This window comes from Vulpes lagopus, chromosome 3, assembly GCF_018345385.1.
Source record: "Vulpes lagopus strain Blue_001 chromosome 3, ASM1834538v1, whole genome shotgun sequence".
Lineage (NCBI taxonomy): Eukaryota > Metazoa > Chordata > Mammalia > Carnivora > Canidae > Vulpes > Vulpes lagopus.
In genome coordinates, this window is record NC_054826.1 from 90,622,953 (window position 1) to 90,647,877 (window position 24,925).

The 24,925-nt window shown below is 44.2% G+C and overlaps 1 protein-coding gene across 2 annotated transcripts in view; it reads left to right on the top strand.

Annotated features, from left to right (window-relative positions):
- The window catches only part of CALN1 (calneuron 1), a 521,841-nt gene that overhangs the window by 485,232 nt on the left and 11,684 nt on the right, over positions 1–24,925 (top strand). For both annotated transcript variants that reach the window (XM_041750714.1, XM_041750713.1), the window contains one exon: positions 16,814–16,970. In XM_041750714.1, coding sequence (XP_041606648.1) covers positions 16,814–16,970 — 157 coding nt within the window. The remainder of the gene's footprint in view (positions 1–16,813; positions 16,971–24,925) is intronic.

A 24,925-nucleotide genomic window follows, 5' to 3' on the forward strand; every position in this document is an offset into this window, starting at 1 on the left:
GGGGTGGGATGAGGCAGGATATGATGGCAAAGCCAGATCATAAAAGTTCATAAGAAGCTGTGTTGAAGAACTTAGACGTAATGATGAAAGAACTAGGGAATAATTGGAGGGTTTTCATAAGGTCACCTTGGCTTCTGGGACCTTATTTCACAACCAGTACATAGATCCAGAAAGGTCCCAGTCCTTGCAGACTGGATGGAAGTAAAGCCAAACCTCACCCATTGTTCCACCTGAGCAGCTCTACATTCCTTATCTACATTTACAGGTGGTTGCCACCTGTCTCTTCTCCCCCCACTCCTAGCCCATCAGAAATGGCTTTCCTCTCTATCCTAAGGTCGTCACTAAGAATTACTTGACTGGGGTCATGGGTGTGGTAAAAGGAACGCTCCAGAACGAGACAAGTAATGCAATGATATTTCATCCTATTGATTTGCGGAATGCCCGATGGAAGCTGTCAAGAGAATCCTAAAAGCCTAAATGACAGTCCGTAAATGAGAAAAAAAAGCAGGTATGCTATAGCCATGAGGAGCTTATATTTCACTATTCTCAGACAGAATTATGTGTTGGTCAACTTCAGTTTCCAGCCTGGAGCAGAGATGGATGCCATGAACCTAAATACAAAGATGAAATTGGATGTCACATCATTAATAGGCATATCAAAATTATGTCTTATATTTGTATTATCTTGCATTTTCATTAAAAAGATTTAACATTCTTATTTTATTTGATACTCCCAAAATCTCTGTGAGGTGGCTTCTTACTATTATTGTTATTATTACCTCATTATTACTATTCTTATTTTATTAGTAGTAGTATTCTTCTATATTAAATGGATAAAGAAACCCATTCCAAGCTGTTAAGTGACCAGCCTATGGACACTCAGCTAGTGAGTGGTACAATCCATCCTCAATTACAATTCTATTAGTCTCTACATACAGGACACTTCCATCAGCCCCTGGCACAAATGCTCTGGACCCCTTTCTGTGTTTATTTGCATGGGGATCCAGAGGTCTCAGCTGATTAATAGCATTTTCCAGAACTGCCACAGTAGACAACCAAGGGGTGGTTAATAGATTCTGGACTTGGAATCAGTTGAATCTTCTCTGTAACACCTGACCAGGTCACACTGGCTCTTGTGTGGGCCACAACAAAACAGAGGCTCAGGCAAGCAAAATGTATGAAGTACAAATTGCTGGGCATTTTAGAATAAAAAGAGTTTTATGCACGTAATGGCCCTATGATATAAATGACACTCTATATTTCATGGGGGAAAACTAAGGAACAGAGAAGTTTATTTATTTATTTATTTATTTATTTTTAAATTTTTATTTATTTATTTATGATAGTCATACAGAGAGAGAGAGAGAGGCAGAGACACAGGCAGAGGGAGAAGCAGGCTCCATGCACTGGGAGCCCGACGTGGGATTCGATCCTGGGTCTCCAGGATCGCGCCCTGGGCCAAAGGCAGGCGCCAAACCAATGCGCCACCCAGGGATCCCGGAACAGAGAAGTTTAGAAACTTTGTCTAGGTCACACAGCCACTACAATGTGACAATGTCTGGGTATAAACCAAGGTCATGAGACTTTTCTCAATGTATTGCTACTGAGGACTTAGACACACACACACACACACACACACACACACACACGTTTTTCATTATGCCTTCCCCTTCAGAGACATCTGTCTTACATGTTCACCTTAACACTCTACATCCTATTAATAACACAAACCACTCGGAGCCTCACCACGTCCCCTTAAATTTGCAAAGGGGAATTGTGTGTGGTTTTTGTTCTTAAGAGTTGCTATGAGGACACATTTTTCCTAGGCCTCCTGCTTGATTCTGATGGTCCCACTTCTTCTTTTTCAGACGTAGCAGACTTCAGACATCTCCCAGGGTTTAAGTAGAGTGGGCTCCTTATTGGGACCCTTGGCCCCTAAACTTGACAGTCCGGTAGTGTGCACCTCCGCCTGACAAACCACAGCATCCCCTGTGTTTGAACTCTCAAAGATGAGATGAGTTCTGGCCAGAGCTGAGTAGGCTTTTAGTAAATTGCCTTTTCAAACAAAAAACAAACATAAACCTTTTTATTGTGGTGCTAACAAATTACAACAAATTTTGTGGCTTAAAGAAACATAAATGTTTTCTCTTAGCATTCTGGAGATCTGAAGTCTGAAATTTGTTTCATTGGGCTAAAATCAAGGTGTCGATGGGGCTGTGTTCTTCCTAGAGGCCCTGGGGGGACACTGTTTCTTTGTCTTTTCTAGCTTCTGATGGCTGCCTGTCTTCCAGGCATGTGGCCTTTCCTGCATCTTTAATGGCACCACCACTTCTTCATATTGCCTTGTCCTCTTGCATCCAACCTCCCTCGGCCTCCATCTTACAAGGACCCTTGTGAATTTTGGGTCCACCCAGAGAATCCAGGATAATCTCCCCATCTCAAGGTCCTTAACTTGGTCATATCTGCAAAGTCCCTTTTACCACATAAAGGGACAGATTTGCAAATCCTGGGATGAGGTTGTAGATGTCTTTCGGCTGTTATTTAGCCTTCCACAAAACCCATGTCTAGGAGGGCCGAGAAACTCTCACAGGTTCACTCCAGTAGGACAGATCAAGCTGGTAGAAAGGTACTGAGATGAGTGATTGTTATTCAGTCTAAGGTCCAATCACCATGGCAATTGAGAGTGGGAGCACAGAGCTGTTAATGTCCTCTCCTTTGACCTATACTCAGACACCATACCTTTAATTTTACTCCAGGGACTGCACTGCAGTGCAGTGATTATATCCATTTTAAGAGGAGAAACATATTCCTGATTCTTACCATGTGACATATGACTTACAGAACAGTGTGCCCCCGCTCCCTGCCCTCCAGCACCCCCAGCCCCGTCCCCAAGCATGTGTCTACCTCGGGGCCTTGGCACTAGCCATTCCCTCTGCCTGGAGTGCAGGCTCCGCAAAGGGCCACACCACCCACCCTCACCCCATTTATGTCTCTGCCCAAATGGCCCCATCTCACGGACATGCCCTTGACATCCTCATTTGAAAGTGACCTTCTGTTCTCTTCTTTGTTTCCACACTTTAGGTGTGTCCCAACTATATTCTAAGCTCCATGAGGACGGGATTTTCTCTGTCCCCTTCCCTGATCTATCCCCAGCACCTAGAATAATGCCTACCACTTAGCAGGTTCTCAACATATATTTGTTGAATAAGTCAAAAAAAGCATACAGAGAAAATAAATATCCCAGCCACAGTCAGAGTGTGAGGTCGACCCATGGCTGTCCCCTGTCACAGGGGAACCTGGCCAGCACGTTTTAACTGCCACACTGGGGAGAACAAGGTGCACACCCCAAATCCAAGTTCAGATTAAAGCAGCAGAGGGTGTGGCCCTGGCAGAGGGAAGCAGAAGGCATGTGCTAAATCTGAAATCACAAATTCCACTCCCTTGCTTCTTATCTTCGGCTACATTATTTAACCTCTCTGAGCTCCAACATCTTCATCTGTGAAGTGGGCATGAGGTAGCCTGCACTTCCTCAGGGCAGTAACCCCTCTGAGGCTCCAGTGAGGCTGGAGCTCCATGTGCCTGGCAGAGAGGAGGCCTGCCCTACATCTGCCCTCTCCTCCTACCTGCTACCAGACCATCAAACTGGAAACTAGGCATGTGACATCCAAACAGTCTGGTCTTATTGGATATCTTGTCTCAGATCTGCAACCAGAGGACCCATTATTGGGCACAGGTCCTAAGCAAGTTCTCTATATTTACAGATTTTTTATCCAGAAAGGCACAGCCAATTAAAATGCAACCCTTTTTGACCCATACAGCGGTGAAACACATCCACTGTGGGCCTGGGTTCTGTGACGAGACAGAAGCCACGTGAAGTCTGTGGCCACGGACCCTGGCCACACCGTGTCAGTACATGCACAGGGACCAGTGTTTCCTCCAGGGCTGGGAGGCCAGTTCATGTGAGCGCGCACTGCTGTGCTGGTCTGTGTTCAGGGCCGTGCTCGAGAAGAAATACGAAGCTGGAGATACTCTGACTGCTTTGGAGGGTGACTGACCTCCCAACGCAGGGGTTCTGGGACAAATGAGGGCGACAAAACCCATCGTGCTGCGTTGCATGCTGGGTGGGAGACGGGCCCCTTTAGGGTGCCTTCTATGCTGCTCATCCAAGATGGCCTTTGAGGAGCAGCAGATGGAGAACCACTAGCCGGGAGAGGCTGGGCCCAGGGTCTGAGCTCCCTCAGGAGCGGGGGTTGGTGGGGGCACCTGCCAGGGTGCCAACCAGGGCAGGTCAAAGCAGCTCCTCGCTTCCATTCAGAATGGGGAGTCTCTTCCAGAGGGCAGAGCTTTCTCCATGCCAGCCATAGATTCTGAGCCACACGCCTGCCTGCTCTGTGAGTCTGGAAGTTAGTAGAAGCTTCCTTCTGGAATGTGCCAATAAATAGGCTCTGGGGTGATGACGGGTCTTCATCTTTTTTCTGAGTCACCACTGCATTCCGGGCAGTGTCTGCAGAGGCTGTGCCATGACTTACAACCCAATCCCCATGCCAACCTGAATAGATTCCTTGTAGGACCACAGAACCCAGTATATCCTTCTCTCTGTCCTCATGTCCCCACATCAAAGGTGGGGAAACCACATGAGTGAGATGGATCCATCATGGCCTAACACCTGCTCTTGCTTTCAGGGACCTCCACCAACCTCCCATTCCTTTGCCCGGCCTGCTCATCTTGTCCAGGATCCAGATGTGTCCACCCCTTTGCTCGTGGTGGGGAGGCATCTCACAGTGAGACGTTCACTTTCCCTTCTTCCTCCATGTGGGAAAATCTCAGAGCCAGAAAGGACTCTGGAAGTCCCCCTGGTGACAAGGGGTCTCCTGCACTTCACATCCGGACACCATTGACAGACTGATGGGAGACAGACCCATCTGGGGGGGGGGGTCTGCTTATTAGATGCGAAGCTCCGTTGTCCATGGTATGGGGCCAGGCATGAAAGAGAGGCCATGGGCAGGAAATGCTGCAGATCTAATGACCTTGAGCAGCCCTGCCACATTGATCTTCGGGACACACTTAGACAATGGTTGTGTATTTATGCTGCACTGCAATAAATGGATGAGAGCATTCAATCATGCATGTAGAACTCTGGCTGCCCAAGATCCTGTTCAGATATTCCAGATGACGGGGGGGGGGGCGGGGGCGGGGACTGCCATGGCAAACTGTAAACAATTGCTCCCCAGGACTGAGAAGCTCTAACCCACAGACTTGGGCAGCTCTCTCTTGGTAGCATGATGCCGTTTGCAGATGGATGGAGAAAAGAATAGAAGTAGGCAGTGTTCCAGAGATTATTCAGCCCATCCTTCTCTCCATGCTTCTCTCTCTGTCCTCAAATTAATTTCATACCTTCTGTGATGAGTAAGTTTGGATCCACCTAAAGTCTGATCAGGGAAGCTGGGGCCTCCAGGCTCGCAGGCTCCTCACAGCACGCCCCGCAGAGGGCGGAGGGCCTGACCTTCCTGCAGCTGAGTATTTCATCTCATCAAGAATTCAGGACTTCACTGAAGACTCAGGCGCCCCCGAGGTTCTCACAGCAGGAAAATACATTCAATTACTCTGCTCCTCCACCTTGAAATGGCAGAGAATCTGAACTTGGGAGGTCCCATTGCACAGGGGCTTATCCTGGTCTGCTGTAGGATTTGGGGTTTAGGGACATTGAGTGGGCAGGGAAGGCAAGCAAGAAAAACTATGCTTGGAGTGAATGGAGGCTTCACGTTTCTTCATTCAGCAAACACCTGTCTTGCATCAGGCTGGGGCCAGGCTCTGTGGTCGGACTGACGGTAGACCCTGCGTAAGGCAGGTGCACGCCTTCACAGCGCTGGGCATCTAGTGGCAGAGGCCCAGGAGTAGCCACAGAAGGCCCGTGGGAAGAGCAGCGATAAAGAGCCCCTGGAAGCCCGAGGCACCAGCCGGTCCCACCAACTCTTCTGTTTGTGCACCTGTTCAGAGATGACAATTCCCAGTGTCCAATGACGCAGAGCGCAGAGCGGGAGGGCCTGGCAGGTTTCCTCACCGCGGTAGACAGCCACGTGGGGGGCAGCACACCCCGGTCTCCCTTCCCTACTAGAATTCCAGGTATCTTTGTACAGACTTGAGTGAGCAGGAGAATCCCTTGGAGGCCTGTTGGATGTAGGTTGCTAGCTCCCACCCCCCAGAATCTCTGACTCAGTAGGCCCGGTGGGCAGTGGGGAGGGCTGGAGAAATTGCATTTCCAACAGTTTCCAGGCGCTGCTAGCACTGCTGGTCCAGGTAACACACTTTAGAACCTCTGTGTTAGACTATAGGAGGATGTGCAACAATCTTCCCACCTTGAGAGAACCATGCTTCCTGAGCAAGAGAGAATTTGCACCCACAAAGTGGCACCCGAGCTATGGCCCCAGGAATCAGGGATGGAGCTCGGGGTACCCACAGCTCCTGATGCTCAGCAAAAATCCCACGACCAACCGGGCAGTGAGCAACCAAGATAGCCCACCTAGTCTCTTCTTCTGCAAGTCCTGCATTTTCTCATTCAAGTATAGATGCACAAAAACAGCAGCAACTGTAACATCAGATTAATGACAATGTAGCTTGCCTAAGGAAAAAGATACAGAGGAGGAGGTGCCTCTGAAAAGTGCATCAGGGAAGAATTGTAGGAGACTCTGTTTGATATTCTTTAATATGTTAATCTTTAAAAGCAATGCAAGAGATTTTGGATCAATTTTTTAAAAAGCAACAATAACAATCTGGGGACAAAGGGAATGGACTAAAAGAATGACAGAAGGAATCAACAACACTGCAGAAATAAAACCTTCACTGGAGAGAGTAGGAGCTGAATTATCAATGAGGAAAAATATCAATGATGTGAAATACAAAGCAAAGAGATGAAAATGATCAGGGAAAAGTTGGAAAATATGTAAACGATGGTAGAGATTTTTAGAATAATGTGTGTTCCAGAGGAAAGGACCTATTCGATGGAACAGGAGCAAGACAATAATCAAAGTGGTTGTCCCAAGACAGCAGGAGGCAGAAAATGACATTAGTGTAAACATTAAAAACCCCCTCACAAAACTCCAGCCGAGATCACTCCAAAAACATATAACAACACAGCATGGAAAACGTTTTTTTAAATTCAGTGGATAATGCACTATTCCTGCTGGTGTCCAGGAAGAAAAAAGAAATGATCATCCAAGTAAAAACTTAGGCCACCATCTGATCTCTTTGCTCCCCCCCCCCATACTAACCAATAGAAGATCCAGAGGAGTTTCAACAGAGTTTGCAGGGGAAGATTTGTGTGATTCTAGAATTTCATACTAAGTTTTCTGTTATAGGAGATGGTGGGAACAACGTATTATCAGATTATAAGAACTCAGAAAATGTGTTCACAAATGCTTCATTATCAAACTATTTTTATTTATTTATTTATTTTTTATTTTATTTTTTTTTAATTTTTTTTTTTAATTTATGATAGTCACAGAGAGAGAGAGAGAGAGGCAGAGACACAGGCAGAGGGAGAAGCAGGCTCCATGCACCGGGAGCCTGACGTGGGATTCGATCCCGGGTCTCCAGGATCGCGCCCTGGGCCAAAGGCAGGCGCTAAACCGCTGTGCCACCCAGAGATCCCTCAAACTATTTTTAAAAGTCCTCTTAGTAGATATTTGGCTGAAAATCAGGTACTCAGGGTTGGGACCATCATAGAAAAATAAATGAAAAATAATAATAAATGAGTATTGAAATCAAATACAATGAAATGGCAGCAGCTGTTATAAATTCTGTTGTAAAATTAAATGTAGAAACCAAACACTATTCTAGAAAATGCACATGGTAGGAAATGTGTCATAATAAATCTCCAATTAAACTTAACCAAGACTGTAAAGTGTTGGATAAGAGGTTAGAAATAAAGGTATTATAAACTTTCTTATCATGTACAAGGGAAGATGAGAAAATGCAATTTAATTTCTTCAATTTGATAATATAAGAAATTATAGCTTAAGTAATGCACTTGATAAATGGAAAGATATCCCCCAGTATAATCAAAACTAGGATAACTGTAGGTTAGGGGTTTTATTTTTTATTTTTTGCAAAAGACAAAAAGCAAGGAAACTATAGATAAAGCTGAAGTCTAGAAAGCAAAGGATGAAATAAGAAGAGTACAGCCAAAAATGTTTATGAAATAGAAAAATGTAATTAGCCTCCACCATGGGAAGGCAAAGAATCTGAAGTTAGATTTTTTTAAAAATCCAACTCGATTCTCTTTATAAGACACATACTTTTTAAAAGAGACATGTATTGGGGGCACCTGGGTTGCTCAGTCAGTTAAAGTATCCACCTCTTGATTTCGGCTCAGGTCATGATCCTAGGGTCCTGGGATGGAGCCCACATTGGGCTCTACACTCAGCATGGAGTCTGCCTAAGATTCTCTCTCAGCTACTCCCTCTGCTCCTCCCCCGTCTAAAAAAATTTAATAATAAAATAAAAATAAAGAGACATGTATTTAATACAACAGAGAAAGTTTAAGAACCAAAAAGAAGACAAGAATTTAGCAGAAAATCCATTCAAAAAGAAAACAAGCATAGCCATATTGATATAAAAACAGATTTTTTTTTCAAATAGAAGGCACTTAAATTTTTAGAAAATTATTTTGGACTATATATGCCTGAGAAATTTAATATCATTTGATAGCACGGGTGATCTGAAAAGTAATTTGATATATCTTGAAACTTAGGGCTTCTAGGTTTTTGTTTTTAAATTTTTATTTATTCTTAACATGCATCGTATTAGGTCCAGGTGTACAATATAGCAATTCAACAATTCTATACAGTACTTGGTGCTCATCATGATAAATGTACTCTTTAATCCCCATCACCTATTTCACCCATCTCCCCACCTGCCTCCCCTCTGGCAACCACCCATTTGTTCCCTATTTAAGAGTATGTGGGGCGGGGGTGTTTACTGGTCCTTTTTTTTTTTTGGCACTTGAATATTTTTTTAATGACTGGTTGTGTATATTGATAAAAGGTATAGTACAATCTTATACCTGACCCCCATGTGTGGGTTTTTTCCCCACACTACCAAGCAATTCTCCAACACTAACTAGCTGAGTGTCCTACAATCCAACTCCATTCCAACCTTATCTACCTGGAGACAATATCAGATTCTAGAAATTGAGGATTCAATCCCACAAGACTGCCCTCCACTTCAGCTGCCAACTGCAAGTCCAGTTTGTTACCTGTACTTCTGACTGGCTGCCTATAAGTCAAAGATTCCCAGGACATCCTTTTTGGGTTCCATTAATTTGCTAGAGTGGCTTACAGAACTCCGGAAACCAGTTTACTCACAGATTACTGGTTTACTGCAAAGGATATTAAAGGACACAGATCAATGGCCAGATAAAGATATACAGGACATGAGGTCCCAAACAAAGGAGCTCTGTCCTCATGGAGTTTGGGGCCTGGCACAGTGACACATGGAAGTGTCCTGGTTCACTAAGCTACAAGCTCTCTAAATCCCCTCCTTTTGGGTTTTTATGGGGGCTTCATAACAATGAAGGCACAATTGATTAAAACGTTGGCCATTGCTGAATGAGTCAACCTCCAACCCCTTTCTCCTCCCTGGAAATCAGGGGATGGGACTAAAAGTTAGGACCCTGTATACATGATTGGTTCCCCCTGACAACCAGCTTTTCATCTTAGGAATTTCCAAAAGTCACCTCACTAACAAACTCAGCTGGGGTTGAAAGGGACTTGTGAATAACAAAATACCCATGTATGGCTGGAAAGCAGTTGCAGGAACTGAAGCCAAGAGACCAAATATTGTAACAAAAGATGCTCCCATTGCTCTTATCACTTCGGAAATTCCAAGGGTTTTGGGAGCTGTGAGCCAGAAGCCAGTAACAATAAATGGAAGATGAAAACTATACATTTACGATAAATCACAGTATACACACTGCCCATTCTGTAACGGAGGGTATAACCTGTTTATCCTGATGTCCGCCCAATGCCTTTTCATACTCCATACCCTCTCCCTTGGTCTTGGCATCCTTTCTGATGACTTTTATTATCATCTGTATGCAAATGACTTCCAAGGCTATATCATTAGCCCATATCTAGATATCCTCCTGGGCTATTCTGTTGGGCTGTCCCTCAGGGGCCTCCAGGGCACGCATCCAGAATTCACCTGGTCTCCTTTCTGTCTAGGCCTGTTCTTTCTCTGTTCCCATCCAGCTGAATATAAAACATAGGGCGTCATCCTGATTGGCTCATTCTCCTTCATGCTCCACACACAATGAATCATTAAGGCTTGCCAATCACAGTCTTTTTTTTTTTTTTTTTTTTTTTTTTTGCCAATCACAGTCTTAACGTGGCTCTCTTGCATGGTTCTTCATTCTCTCAGTCACCATAGCCCAGTGTTAAAAAATGATTGAAGATGACAATTTAGGTGATGAAAGAAAACTTTCACACTTTATGAAGCAGACAGTTTGCATTCGGAGAACTGCAAAATGGGGTGGGAGACAGGAAGGTTTTTTAGGATCACGCATAAAGAGCAAGGAAGAGAAAAACAGAAAATATCTGATTGCCTGGGGACACACAGTCAGCCTTGTTTGGGGTGACAAGGCCCAGCATTAGCCTGGTGTTGGGGAATTGACTGACTGGACACACTGCACTTCTCAAGAGGAACATTTACAAGGACACAAAATTTATCTAAATTCTTATTTGCTGATGTGGCACCTCAGGAGTGGTTTCCTCCTGGGCCTAGAACTGTAGGTTTCTAAACCTATCGCTTCAATGGAGTCCTATCTCATCATCTTGCCCCTTGTATACCGAGGATAATCTTTCTCAAGCTGAAACTCAATGAAATAATTTCTCCAGTAAAACTCCTTTAGGGGCACACCATTCTGCCCAAAAGATAAGACAAAGCTCCATTACTCAAAAAACTTAACCTAGAATTACTGTATAACTCATCAATTCCAGTTCTGGATGGTATCTACCCAAGAAAACAGAGCAAGGACAAGCAAGATCAGATATTTGCACTGATGTTTGTAGTAGCATTATTCACAGTAGCCGCAAGGTGGAAGCAACACAGTCGAACCAAAGTGAAATTAGCCAATCACAAAAGGATAAACACTGTATGATTCCACTTATATGAGGTATCAGATTCATATTAGACTATCTACAGAAAGTAGAATGGTGGTTGCCAGGAGTTAGGGGAGCAGAGAAAGGGATGGGGACATAGTGTTGAATGGATGTGGAGTTTCAGTTTAGGAAGATAAGAAAAGTTCTGGAGTTGGTTGATGGTGACAGTTACACAACAATGTGAATGTACTTCATGTCACAGAATTTACTGATTATCATCCTTCCCACAGATCTCTCCTCATCTCCCACCATCTTCTACTGTTCCCAGCCCTCATAAGAACTCAATCTATGTCCATTCATGGAACATGTCAGCTTTCACACCCTAGGTCTTGGTATAGCCATGAATTGTGGCCATCATGTCCTTCCCCCTTCCCTTCCCCTTGCCGTCCTCCCATTCCCACTCACCTGGCAAATCTTCTTCCTCTAGGTCTCAGGTTGCATGCCTGTCCTACAGGAAGCCGCCTAGAACCTGCTGCCTTTCCCAGGGGTTCCCAGGCCATCCTGTGCTCCTACTTGTCATGGCTCATAACACGTTGAATTAAATCACTTATTGGCTTGTCCTTGGAGAGCAAGATTCAGGTCTTGCTCACCTTCACATCTCCATCAGTGTCTGGCATGGAGTCAGCCTCAGTAACTATTTATTGAGTTAGGAAATCAATCTTTTGTGCACTAAGGACTAGCCTCATTTAAGAAATATTAGGATTGTAGGATATAGTTCTCTTCATAGACTTTAATGTGTTACTAATGGTCTTTGACAAATCAAGCAGTCCCCAGAGAATAAGGTTATAGGAGAGAACAGATTATAATTATAAGGCTGCGTAATATAATTAATGAAGATAAATATGTTTGTGTTATTGACCCTGCAGAGATATCATGATGGAAAACTCCTTATGTTCCTAGAAACTAACAGATGTACAGGCTGCATTCTTTAACCATGATCCACCACAAACAGAATAAAGCAGCAAAAACCAAACCTAGAAGAAAGAAAAACAAGTAGGATTATAAATACAAAATGAGATATAAGAAGTACTGAGGGAAAATCAAAACTGTGGTACTAGTGTGTATAGTTACATGATAATTTTTTGGCTGGTTTTCTGAAAAAAAAAAAAACATAATTCCAAAATTGACTCGAGAAAAATTAAAAAGTTATGGGACTGATAATCATGAAAGGAATACTTTTTGGCATAGTGATGTCTTTCAAACTTGTAAAAGAGATTTATTCTCACAATATAGAAAACTTGGAATCCTACATAATTAATTTTGCTATTAACTATTAGTATCCTGTCATTAAAAGATGACCCAGATGGCTGAATAGAAGAGAGATTTCTGGAATCTGCATCTTGCCTTCACTTTGTAATACTCTGGCTGATTCTTTTAACCTAATTTCTGATTTTCAGTGAATTTTCAGCTGGTTACAGTTTAGGATACAGATATTCAGGTCTTCCAGCCCTTCAGCTGGTCTTCCAGGAAAATGCTTACTCATTTTCTCAGTCTCTTTGATTTTGTCACTTTTTATCTTTGATCATGGCACACTGGGTGGGTGACCAAATTTTCTCATCTGTGACATCTATCACCCTCACCATGCATTTTGCCAGCCTTCTCCCAGCACCCTGGCTAACAACCACATGTTCCTCTATCAGATCTAAGGAGCGATTAGACCATAGGTCAACCCTAAGTATGTGTCATAATTCACTGTATAGTCAGTAAACTCTCAGGCAGAAAACAAAGCCACTTCATACCTCCACTTCAGTTATTCTTACTTACATAAATGGCTTTGAACTTGAGTCATTTAGATTTCCAGCAAACTTTAGTATCACCATTTCATCTGTTAGAATAAAGACATATTTAAAGCAGGTAAGGATTGCTTACAAAGAGAGAGAAAGAAAGATGTCTAGAACTTTCTTTCACTGTGACCAGACTAATTTAAAATATTATCTGTATTCATTCTTGGCCAAGTTACACTGCCGAAATCCCAAAGTCTTTATGACCAACATAAGGGTTTATTTCTCTCAAATCACATGCCCTTTGTGAGTTAGCTCCACATTGTATTCATTCTAGGAGCCAGAATAAAGGAGTAGCCCCTATTTGGTGTAGGTGTTCTTGTAACAGAAGGGAGAAAGAAATGGTAGGAGACAAGATGGCTTTGAGACTTCTCTTTGGACATCCATCACTTTCATATATGACTTTCACTGGCATTTAATTGGCTGAAGCCTAACGTCAGGGGGGCAGGGAAATAGAATCTTCTCATAGGGAGGGGAAAGAAATAATTGGAAATAATAAAACCTATTACAGCCCACACTCTTGCTCACAGATTTTCATTTTCCTTCCTTCAGGCACAAAATATACTCCTCCATCCACAAGGGAAATACAAGCTCCATCCAATTATAACATATAGACTCCAGATCTAGAATCTCATGATATACATTAAATCTGGGTGTGGCTTGGGGCACCTGGGTGGCTCAGTTGGTTAAGCCTCTGCCTTCAGCTCAGGTCATGATCTCAGGGTCCTGGGATCGAGCCCCATGTCGGGCTCCCTGCTCAGCATGGAGTCTGTTTCTCCTTCTGCCCCTCCACCCCAGGCATGCTGTGCGTGTGTGTGTGTGTGTGTGTGTGTCTCAATCTTAAATAAACAAATCTTTTGAAAAATGTGGGTATGGCTCCTCCTGAACTGGAGACATATAAACTGAAAAAACAAATCCCTCTACTCTCCCCTTCCTGCTCCCCACCCCCATCACAATACACACACTCAACATATAAGAAGGGAACAGATTCAGGCTAACCACCCGAAAAAATCCCATCCAGAAAGACAAAAAATGAAGACACATCACAGTCAAAGGCTTGGCGCAATTCTGAAATCTTGTTAAACAGACTTCGGGGTGAGGAATCTTCCTTGACCAGACCCTAAGTTTTGCTTCCTGAAACTGCTCTTGAGTCCATACATGATTTCAAGCATGGCTCCCAGCTTCACCATCTCGGAGATCCATCCTTTGCACTAGTCGACCAGTACTCATCTGATGAGGGTTCTGGAAAATATGCCTTGCTTGGGGCCTGTGTAGCTTATTCTCCTAATGGCTTATGGCCATAAAAGGTTGGAAGCCCAAAGATCATTTTAAGTTTTGAGTAGTCACCGAGTCTTTTAATTCTAGGCTGTTGGCTCTTGCCCAGTACAGCTCTCTCAAAAACTTAGTCATTTTTAAAATCTATTTGATTTCAATTGTCTGTTGCTAATAGCCACATCCACAATTATTTTGAGACATAACTCTCTCTAAACTTAATAACCAGCTTCCTTGGAGAGTCACTTAACATATTCAGAGGTTTTAATAAGCAACGCTTAGATTTGTTTTGTTATTTATAGCATTTCTGGGTTTTATCTCTTTCTAGTTGAAAATGAGAAACAATTGCTTCTTTCCATTCTGTAAGACCAGGAATTTTTTAGTTGTCTCTATTCTTGGCTTGCAAACCAACAAATTCTTTCCTGAACTCATCTCGCTTTTTTTTCTCTTTTTAAAAAATTGCGAGATAATTTACATATAACATTACATTAGCTTTATACGTATAAGAATGATTGTATATATTGCAAAATGACCATCACAAAAAATGTTAATTTACATCCATCCTCACACATAATTACAGATTTTTTGCCTTCTAATGAGAAACTTTACGACCTACTGTCTTAGTTTCAAATATGCAATACAGTGTTATTAACTGTAGTCACCATGCTGTATGTTAGATCCCCAGAACTTATTTATTTTATAACTGAAAATGTCTACCTTTTGACCCCCTTCAGTCATTTCACCCACCATCCACCCCCCACCCAAATCTGGCAACCAGCAATCTTTGAGTTCAGGGTTTTGTTTGTTTGGTTGCTTGTTTTTAGATTCCATATATAAGTGAAATCATATAACATTTGTCTTTCTCCATGTTATTTCTTTCACTCTGAACTCACCTCTTTCTTGTGGCACCTTGTCAGATACAACCAGTTGAAACCATGCTGTTCCCCAAACTTATTACCTAAAGCCACAAGCTCATTCAATATGTACCTGTCCTTTTAGTCTTCATAGGCAATGACTTACCAAATGTTGTGCTTCTGCATAGCATTCATGGGTTTTTATCTTTCCAGCCTCTGATAACATTTTTCTCATTTCTCACCACTTGGTCCTGGACCATCAGATTTTAGAATGTTTGTTTTGGTATCCTCACTTCTGTGTATTAATTTTTGTGCTATTGACTTAAACCAAGTTAGGAAACAAGCCCAAAATCTCTATGGCTGATAACAACAGATGGCATTTCTTATTCACATTACTTATCCTTTATCAGGTATCTGCAGATCTTCTCCACTTTATCCTCACTCTGGGGCCCAGACAGAAGGAACAGCCCCCATGTGAGGCATGCTGTCATCACAGCAGAGGGGAAAAAGCACATGCTGGAATCGCCTAATTCCAGCCCTTAAAGCTTTTATTTTTTTATTTTTTTAAAATTTATTTATGATAGTCACAGAGAGAGAGAGAGAGAAGCAGAGACACAGGCAGAGGGAGAAGCAGGCTCCATGCACCGGGAGCCTGACGTGGGATTCGATCCCAGGTCTCCAGGATCGCACCGTGGGCCAAAGGCAGGCGCTAAACCACTGCGCCACCCAGGGATCCCCCTTAAAGCTTTTATTTGGATGTGGTATATGCGACTTCTACTCACATTCATTGGCCAAGAAAGTGATGGAGTGGGAGAGTATAGTCCTCTTCCTAGGACAAGAGGAACATACCTGGGGATGCTACACCTGCCCTTTAGCTTCTCTTCCTCATAAACATGGCATTGAACTTGCATTTTATCTTGTTAGAACAAGATACATATTTTCTTTAAAGATTTATCTATTTATTTTAGAGAAAGAGTGGAGAGGGGAGCAGAGTGAGAGAGAGAAGCAGACTCTGTGCTAAGCAGGAAGCCCAATGCAGGGCTTGATCTCATGACCCTGAGATCACGACCTGAGCGGAAACCGAGAGTCAGATGCTCAATCGACTGAGCCACCCAGGAGCCCCAAACAAGATACATATTTAAAGCAATATGGGGGAGCACCTGGGTGGCTCAGCAGTTGAGCGTCTGCCTTTTAGCCCAGGGCGTGATCCCAGTCCTGGGATCGAGTCCCACATCGAGCTCTCTGCGGGGAGCTTGCTTCTCCCTCTGCCTATGTCTCTGCCTCTCTCTCTCTCTCTCTTTGTGTCTTGCATGAATAAATTAATAAAATATCTTTAAAAAAATAAAGCAAGATGGGAATGGCTGGCTCCTTGGGAGATATATCATCTTTAGAGACATGTGCATTGTCTGAAGTATGACACAACTCCAAAGGACGTGAGGTGCACAGGGTGTGCAGAGGGGACAGCAGATAGCTGGATGAGTAGGAAGCCAAACTAGCAGGTGGCATTTTTTCCTCCAGGACTCTCAGTTGAAGGGCTATGTTGCACTCACTGTATTCCCGTAAGTCCCTCCAAGTTCACAAGTATGCATGGAGCTGAACATGATAGAAAACCCGCTCACCTGCTACCCAGGAAAGCTGAGAGAAGCTTCGGCAGACCAACTTTGGGGCGTTAGGGCTTGTTGGTCATGCCCCAAGCTGGGTTCTCACCCCTGTGTGCCCGAGACCTTCTCACTCCTCTCTGTCCCCACAGTTCGACATGCAGAGGATAACTTTGGAGGAGTTGAAGCACATTCTCTACCACGCCTTCCGGGACCACTTAACAATGAAGGACATTGAGAACATCATCATCAATGAGGAGGAGAGCCTGCAGGAGACGTCAGAGAACTGTCAAACAGAGTTTGAGGGAGGTAGGTACCCATGCTCCTGCTTCTTACCTGCTTGGGGCTCAGCCCACGCCACCACGTCTATCACTGATGGAAAATGTGTTTACAGTCAGGGCTGCAGTACCTTGGACTGGAGCCAAGAATCCAAGACTGATGTTACCAGATCCTTCTGCAAAGATGCAGCAGGTTATTAATTGTGTTCCTTTTTTTCCCCAAACTCTGCATTTTGGCAGGACCCCTAGTGACCCTGTGTTTCCTCCAGTGATTCTCTGAGGTCTGTGATTAGATGTGCCATTTGTTATGTTTGCTTTTCTTGCTGGGGGCCCCACAGAGTGCTACAAACAGCCTGTTTATGCTGACAGCAAATGTGGATTGAGTCCAGTGGCTGCGTGACCTTGGCCATCAGGGGTGTGTTCTCGGGGGGCGTATCCCTACCCAGAAGCATCAGGATAATTACACTGACTTCTCAGGACCAGAAATGGTTTACCTCTGTGCTCTCCTCCCTGAAGGTGCTGTTCAGAAAGAGTCCCATTCATGAAAGGACTCTCATGACCTTAACATGGAGTTTCAGAAGAAATAAGGTTGCCTTGGGGCCAAAATATAGACCCATGAGAAGCCCTTTTTGGGGGGGCTCAGGAAAGAAAACTTAAGAAGAGAAAACCCTCCTACCTAATTTACTAATTAGTAGAAAGTTCCAGGAAAGCTAACTAATTGAATCCCTCCTTCCAACTTTGAAAACCAGAATCGCTTTAACAACTCTGATGCAAAGAAAAAAAAATTGAAATTACATTAAAGCAGGCTATCAGGCTACCTGCAATTCTTAACTCGTTCGGTGCTGAGATTTCTTTTTTTTTTTTAATTTTTTTTTTAAAATTTATTTATGATAGTCACAGATTGAGAGAGAGAGGCAGAGACACAGGCAGAGGGAGAAGCAGGCTCCATGCACTGGGAGCCCGACATGGGATTCGATCCCGGGTCTCCAGGATCGCGCCCTGGGCCAAAGGCAGGCGCCAAACCGCTGCGCCACCCAGGGATCCCGGTGCTGAGATTTCTTAAAGATAGCAAACTATTATTTCTATTCTTTCTTTCTGAACACTAAACAAACCCATGTACACAGTCGGTAAGCTGTCAAATGGCCACCAGAATGGCATTCGGCTGCCTGGTCTTGGAGTTGCCGCATTGGAGCTGGCTGAGCACTGTGGCCAAGAGTCTTCTCTGGGTGAAGTCAGTCTAGGCAGCCACAGTGGTTCCTTCAGACCTGGCCTCCCATGGGTCCTGCCTGGATGCACCATGTGCAGGATCAAAAGCCATGACAAGAGAAAATAGGAGGAGATGCTTCTACTCAGAGGTGATAAATGAAATTAATCCAAGCCAAGGAAATAGGGAGTGGTGGGCGGGAATGGGGGTAAACCTGACAGCAATGCCCCTTCTAAAGACATCCAAATTTAAATTTTTTGAAAATGCTATGAATGGCAAGCATGAGCCAGTGGTGGTCCAGAGGCCACCTTGGGCAGCCCCCACGAGACACCCAAGCTGCAGCATGAATGGCTGTATTTGGAGTTGGAGCCACACAGGAGCAGAATGGGCACCACCAAGGCCATTTGCAGCAGGGCAGGCCTGGAGACTGGGTGGGTACAGGGGGGCGGGGGGAGGCAGAGATGGGACAAGAATGTGGGTAAGTTCTCCTCGGCCTCCCCAGTCTCCTTCCTCCCTGATGGCAGACTGTGAGTTCAAGCAGTGGAAGCATCTGGGCCTCCAACCCCCCACTGTCAGCGACACTCTTGAAGTGGGTGGGAAGAGTATTTCTGGGCGTTTTGTTTTCCACAAGAGCCTTTGTTTATGGATCACTGTTTTGTGCAGAGAAATGTCACAAGTCTTAGTAATTTGGGAAAGGTCAGACTGCAAGGGGAAATAATCTGAACTCTAAGCAATGCCTTTTTATTATTCAAAAGCTCATACATTAATAAACTAAGTGACTGAGAAAGAGATTTCCAAATAGAAATCTTACCGAGTCTGCTTTAATTGATTCAGATGAATAACATCTAACATCAGCAACAGCTACCATGGGGCGGCGGGGGGTGGGGGGGCCGCTGGGGGGGTAACTGGTAACTTCCAGTCACTCTACTAAATGCTTTAAACTTTGTGGTCTTATTTAGTAAGAGAATCATTGCTTTATGATCAGTAAGTACATTGATCTTTTGAATGATTTCTGCAACTTTGATTACATAATTCATCTTGCTTGTTTTTCACGTCAGAGAGCTGTCTTTTGTGTCTTGTATTTTAAATATTATGTCCGTGCTGTTTGGCTCCAAACACAACCTCATTGCCTTGTGTTCAGGTTTCAGATTTTTCCAATTTTGGATAGGATCGAAGTTACGGGTGGATATATGCCCATAGCCGTCTCCTGTTTAAGGGGATTCCCTGATTGTATTTTTGGACAGAGTTGTCTAGGGAGAGATGCCACACAAGCACTGAGCTCCTCCCTGGTGCCCTTGGACTCGAAGAGTCCATTTGAGACTCAGTGGCTGAGCTTCACCTCTTCCCTTCCCACCCAGGGAGCTCTTCCCTCCTGCTCTTGTTAAAACTTTGCTGCGGCAAAACAAACAAACAAACAAAAGAAAACAACTTTGCTGCAGCAAGCGTGTACCCATGCTGGTTAGATCACCACGAAAGCCGGGAGATCCATGGGGATTGGGAGTCTTGCCCTCCTTATGTCAGAGGAAGGAATCTATGAAAAAGAAAAAAACTAAAAGTGCAGGTCTCTGCCTTAAAAGGTGAAAGGGCACATCGTCTCTAAGCAAGGAAGGAGGAAGTGGTCAATGAAGCTGATGGTGTTTGGCAGGGGGGAATTAACACAGCAATGTTTGGGGAGTGCAGCACAGCTTTGGAAGTGCTGATTTGTGCAAGCTGTGTGACACGAGCCAGTTAGGCATTAGCAGGAGGGCTTCCACATGCCACCAGCATCGTTTTACATGAGTGATTATACTTTTCACTCTTAATGAATCTTGAGTCTGAGACTTGTACGAAGATGCTCTGGTTCTGTCCACGGAGTCAGGACATAAACATCATTCCTTCTAATGAATGGAAACATAAAGGAGAAATAGGCTAGGAGCCCAAGGGGTATGGCCTCGTGATGGGTAATGGAAGAGGTTTGTTTTTCTTTTTCTCCTTGTAATCTTCCTTTTGGCTTGATTTTGTTGTCTTTATTTGTTTGATTTTTAAGTCAACACAAAACACAGATATACACGGGCATGCACACACATACAAACACACACATTATTCACACCTGGCTTCTGGATGAGAAGTTACTCGGATTAAATCAGGCACCTGACCAGGTGTCACCCACCGTGCTGGGTGCTCTGGGCATGAGGACATTGAACCTCACTAAATTCAGGGACTCTCTGACATAACCCACTAGTCTGTCACCTATATGGCCCTGATCCAGTGGGAATACCCAACTAAAAGTATTGGCTTTCAGGGATCCCTGGGTGGCTCAGCGGTTTAGCGCCTGCCTTTGGCCCAGGGTGTGATCCTGGAGTCCTGGGATCGAGTCCCACATCAGGCTCCCTGCGTGGAGCCTGCTTCTCCCTCTGCCTGTGTCTCTGCCTGTCTTTCTCTATGTGTGTGTGTCTCTCATTAATAAATAAATAAAATCTGTAAGAAAATAAAGGAAAAGAAAACCCACACATTATAATTCATTAAAAAAAAAAAAGTATTGACTTTCAGGCACTCCCAATCCTTCTGATGTTTTTTGAATTCCCTTAATCAGATAAATTATGCTCAATGTTCTGAGATGTCAGTTTTCACTATTTGTGTTCTAATAGTTTGGAAAAATAAATACGTCAGCACCTACCAAAATGGTTGGATACAAGACTATGTGACTCCCCTCAATGCCCACTCACTACCCATGCTACATAAGAGTTTTAAGATGTTTTTCTTCAGTTTGACCCCTTATAATCACCAGACTTTTTGCTTTTGTCACCAGATCATAAACTCAGTGACACTGATGAACAAATTCGTATTTCATTATTTGGTTCCAGTTGCTGACATATGTGAAATCAAGTGGTCTTGTGATTGAATCATCTATTTGCTCGTCACTGGCTCCTTATTAAGGGTTCACATAGAACATTATACCATATATTAAGTTTGATTTATTGCTTCCAATATGTTTACTGCTTAATTCATACTGATACAGTCCAGGAGGTAAAAGGACAGGGGAACACTGCCCAGCATGCCAGCCAGGTGCTGGTCTTCTGTTAACATACTCAACTGACCTGTCAGCACATCCCGGGAGATAAGTTCTGTGACCCCACTGGTACAGATGAGGGAAATGAGGCTCAGCAGAGTGCTGTCCCTTGTCCAAAGTCAAGTGCCAGGTAAGGATTTGAACCTGGGGCTCTCTGACAAAGCCCTGTCCTGGCCTCTTCATTTGTCCTTCGGCCAGACGTAGGTGTTTCGGACTCCTTACAGAATGACATCCCATCATTACTCATTTTTCATTTCATCACCAGTGAAATCATATTATATTTGGAAGTTGAGTAGAAGTGCAGCAAGTCTGTGTGTGAGCCCTTTCAAGACACATCCCCCAAATGTTGTCCCTAAATGGAATACCAGCTGTCAGATTTTTCTAGACATTCTGACAACACGCACAGCAGAAGGAAGTAAAGCAAAATCATCAACAGGGGAATAAATAGTTTCTCTGAAAGGCATGGCAAAGCTGCTCTGCACCATTCAGTGATGGGAGGATGGACAAACGAAATAAATGTCCAAGGAGGTGACACAGGCCAGGTAGCCCCAAGGCATCATTGTGTGGATGTGTGGGTTTCGTTCTGAGGCCTGTGTAGACTAGATATGTGACCCTGGGCTAGTTATTATTTTTTTAAAGATTTATTTATTTATTTGAGGGAGAAAAAAACAATAGAGAGAGAGAGAAAGTGAGGGGAGGGGCTGAGGGAGAGGGAGATAATCCCAAGCAGACACCTTGCTGAGTGCAGAGTCCAATGTGGGGCTCAATCTCATGACCCTGAGATCATGACCTGAGTGAAAACGAAGAGTCGGAAGCTCAACCAACTGAGCTACCCAGGTGCCCTGGCCCTGGGTGAGTTATTTAAAAACTCTCTGGGTCTTCTTTTCTTCATCTGTCCAATGCAAAGATTGAACAATGACAGTCACATCCAGATTCAACAATTTCTGGGCTCTCTGGAAGGTCAGGAAGAATTTGCAGCCAAATCCAAGGTCGCCTGCTCAGCCATTCCTGCTGAAGTTGCAGTATTCCTATCAGGATGTCAAATGCACACCCAGATGGGAAGCCTTGCCCCATCACCTGGCCATGCACATTGGGTATTTCAGGCCCATCCAAATGAAAAGGGCATAATATGTCATATCTACCATCTGCTCCTGGTTTGCCTGGTGCTTTGACTTTCCTTAAATAAAACCTGTCCTCCTTGGGTAGAGGTAAGAGGTTAAGGTGTAGCTGAGGTCCATGGCAGGTGGTGAGACAGGAGACAGTTTTCAAAAAGATTTAGGGCTTCAGAAAGGAAGAGATTTGTCTTCTATTTGGGAATCCTTTCCAGCAATCCTGTAGGAAAATTTTCTGGAGCCATGAGTGAGGAGAGATGAGAATCTGAGACACAGGACAGAAGGCTGGAGACTGTTTTTGAGTCTTCACCTGGCGATGAAGAACTCCAGCTCTGCACTCTGGACAGGCCTGGCTCAGAATCCTGCTTCACCATGTATTAGGTCACTTGCCTGAGACACTGAAATAGATATTAGGAGCCTAATGTTCTTCATCCATGAAATAGGGATCATATAATGACCTCATGTGGTTATTAGGAGGGTTAAGTGAGGTAACACATGGGAATATTTTGTGTACTGCTTAATACAATAGTAAGCACTCAACGCAAACAAAGAAACAAACAAATTAGCTGATCCCTAACCCCAGTTCTGTTTTTTATTTTTCCTGGAGACAAGCAAGTACCCACTGCTAGTTAAAATGCCACATCTTTCAAGGATGGACAGGGATCAAATCGGCAGGGTTTGAACATTCTTCCTGACACATTCATGCCTAGAGTACGGTCATCGCCAACACTGGACTTACTAAAAATACTGGTCAAGACTCTTGGTTTCAAGTAAAAGAAACTTGACCCAGACCCCCTTAAACTAAAAAGCACTGCCTCAAATAATATAAGAACTCAAAGGGATGAACTCTGGCTGACCTGGACCTAAGGAGTTCTGGTGAGATTCTCCCCTTCTCACACCACCCCCCCCCAGCCCCGGTCTCGCACAGTCTCATTTCCATCTCTCATCCTTCTTTCTTCTCCATCAGTTTCATTCCCGGGCAAGCTGGCTCTCCCCAAAGTGACAGGATTCCCTCCTCCAAGACTCCTCTCCATTCCAAGAAGGGGCTGCTATCAATCGTGCATGGCCCACGTGCCTAGCCCTGAACCAAACCAAGAGCTTGACACACTCTACTTGGCCAGTCTGGTTTGCTGCAGTGGGAAAGGTGAAGCACTGGATTGAGAGGTCCACCAGGTGGAGAGGGACAGATCCCCAGACCAAAAGATGAATTTTGTTCCAAGAAGAGGAAAGGACAAAACAACACCTGCTCCATAGTGGAAGCCTGAAAGTAAGACACAGCTGTCTGATGGCCAGAAACTGGAGATGATTTTGTGGTAGAGGAGGAGCCAGCTCCCACCCCCAGAATGAGAGGTGGCCCCTCTTCCTCTTAAAGGGCATCATAAAACATACCAGCCTCCCTGCTGTCTCCTCAGAGGCCACCTTGTCCATCTTGTCTTCAGGTCTTAACTGGGGTACCTGAGCATTCCTGATGAATAAAAAATCTCTTTCAGAAGCTCTTAACTAGTTCCACTTCAGGCTATGGAAATAATTCAGTTTCATAAAATCATAAAATGTTAGACCTGGAAGGATCACAGAGCAATAATAGCGCCCACACCTGGTAGTTCTGGCTCATTGTGAGAATCACTTAAAATGGGTTTTATATTGTTTTGTTTTTAAACATTCCTGAGCCCCAAGCTGCCTGCTGCCAGAAATATCAATTACCTAGCTCTGTGTTGGTGCAATTAATCAGAATTGTCATGATTCTGGTTTGCCTCATTGGGGAGCCAGTGCCTGCAGACCTGCAGCCCCATTTCTAAGAGAAGCCAGAGGGATTGTGAACCCCATATATCCAGGGTCATCCAGCTAGTCAGTGGCAAAACTGTACAGACTCCTGTCTCCAGGAGAAAATCCAAGAGTCACTGCCTGTCATTTGCCGAATGGAGCAGTGTGAATCTCTGTTAAAATGAGAAAGCTAAAGGAGGGATCTGCTGCTAGAGCTCACAAACCCAGGTCCTGTCACAGCAGCCAAGAGCCTGCAGGTGCTCAGGACTTGCTAACAAGCTTTCAAGAAGACTCGAGACACCACTTCTGTGTGTCCTCCTGTGTCAGCGTCCCTCAACTCACATTTTATCCCCATGTACTTTCAGGGCTCCTAATCTGTCAACCACTAGCCTAGAAAGGAGTTCAAGGCCTGATGGGAAGGTAGACATAAAAAGGATTGCCAGCAGCATGATGCATTCTTGCCATTTGCAGTGTTCAGTTTCAGGTTCCTCAAAAAGAGTTACCATATGACCCAGAAATTTGACTCCTAGATCTGTACCCAAGAGAGCCAAAAACATGTCCACACAAAAAGTTGAATAAGAGTGTTATAGCAGCATTACCCATAGTAGCCAAAAAATGGACACAACCCCAATGTCCATCTGCTGGTGAGCAGATAAACAAAATGTGACACAAAAAGGAATAAAGTACAAATGCATGCTACAGCATGCATGGGCCTGGCTAAGTGAAAGAAGTAAGGCACAAAAGGCTGCATGCCCTGTAATATATTTGCAATACCCAGGCTAGATATATCCACAGAGACAGAAAGTAGATTAGTGAGTGACAGGAGCTGGGGAGGCGGGAATGAAGCATGACATCTAATG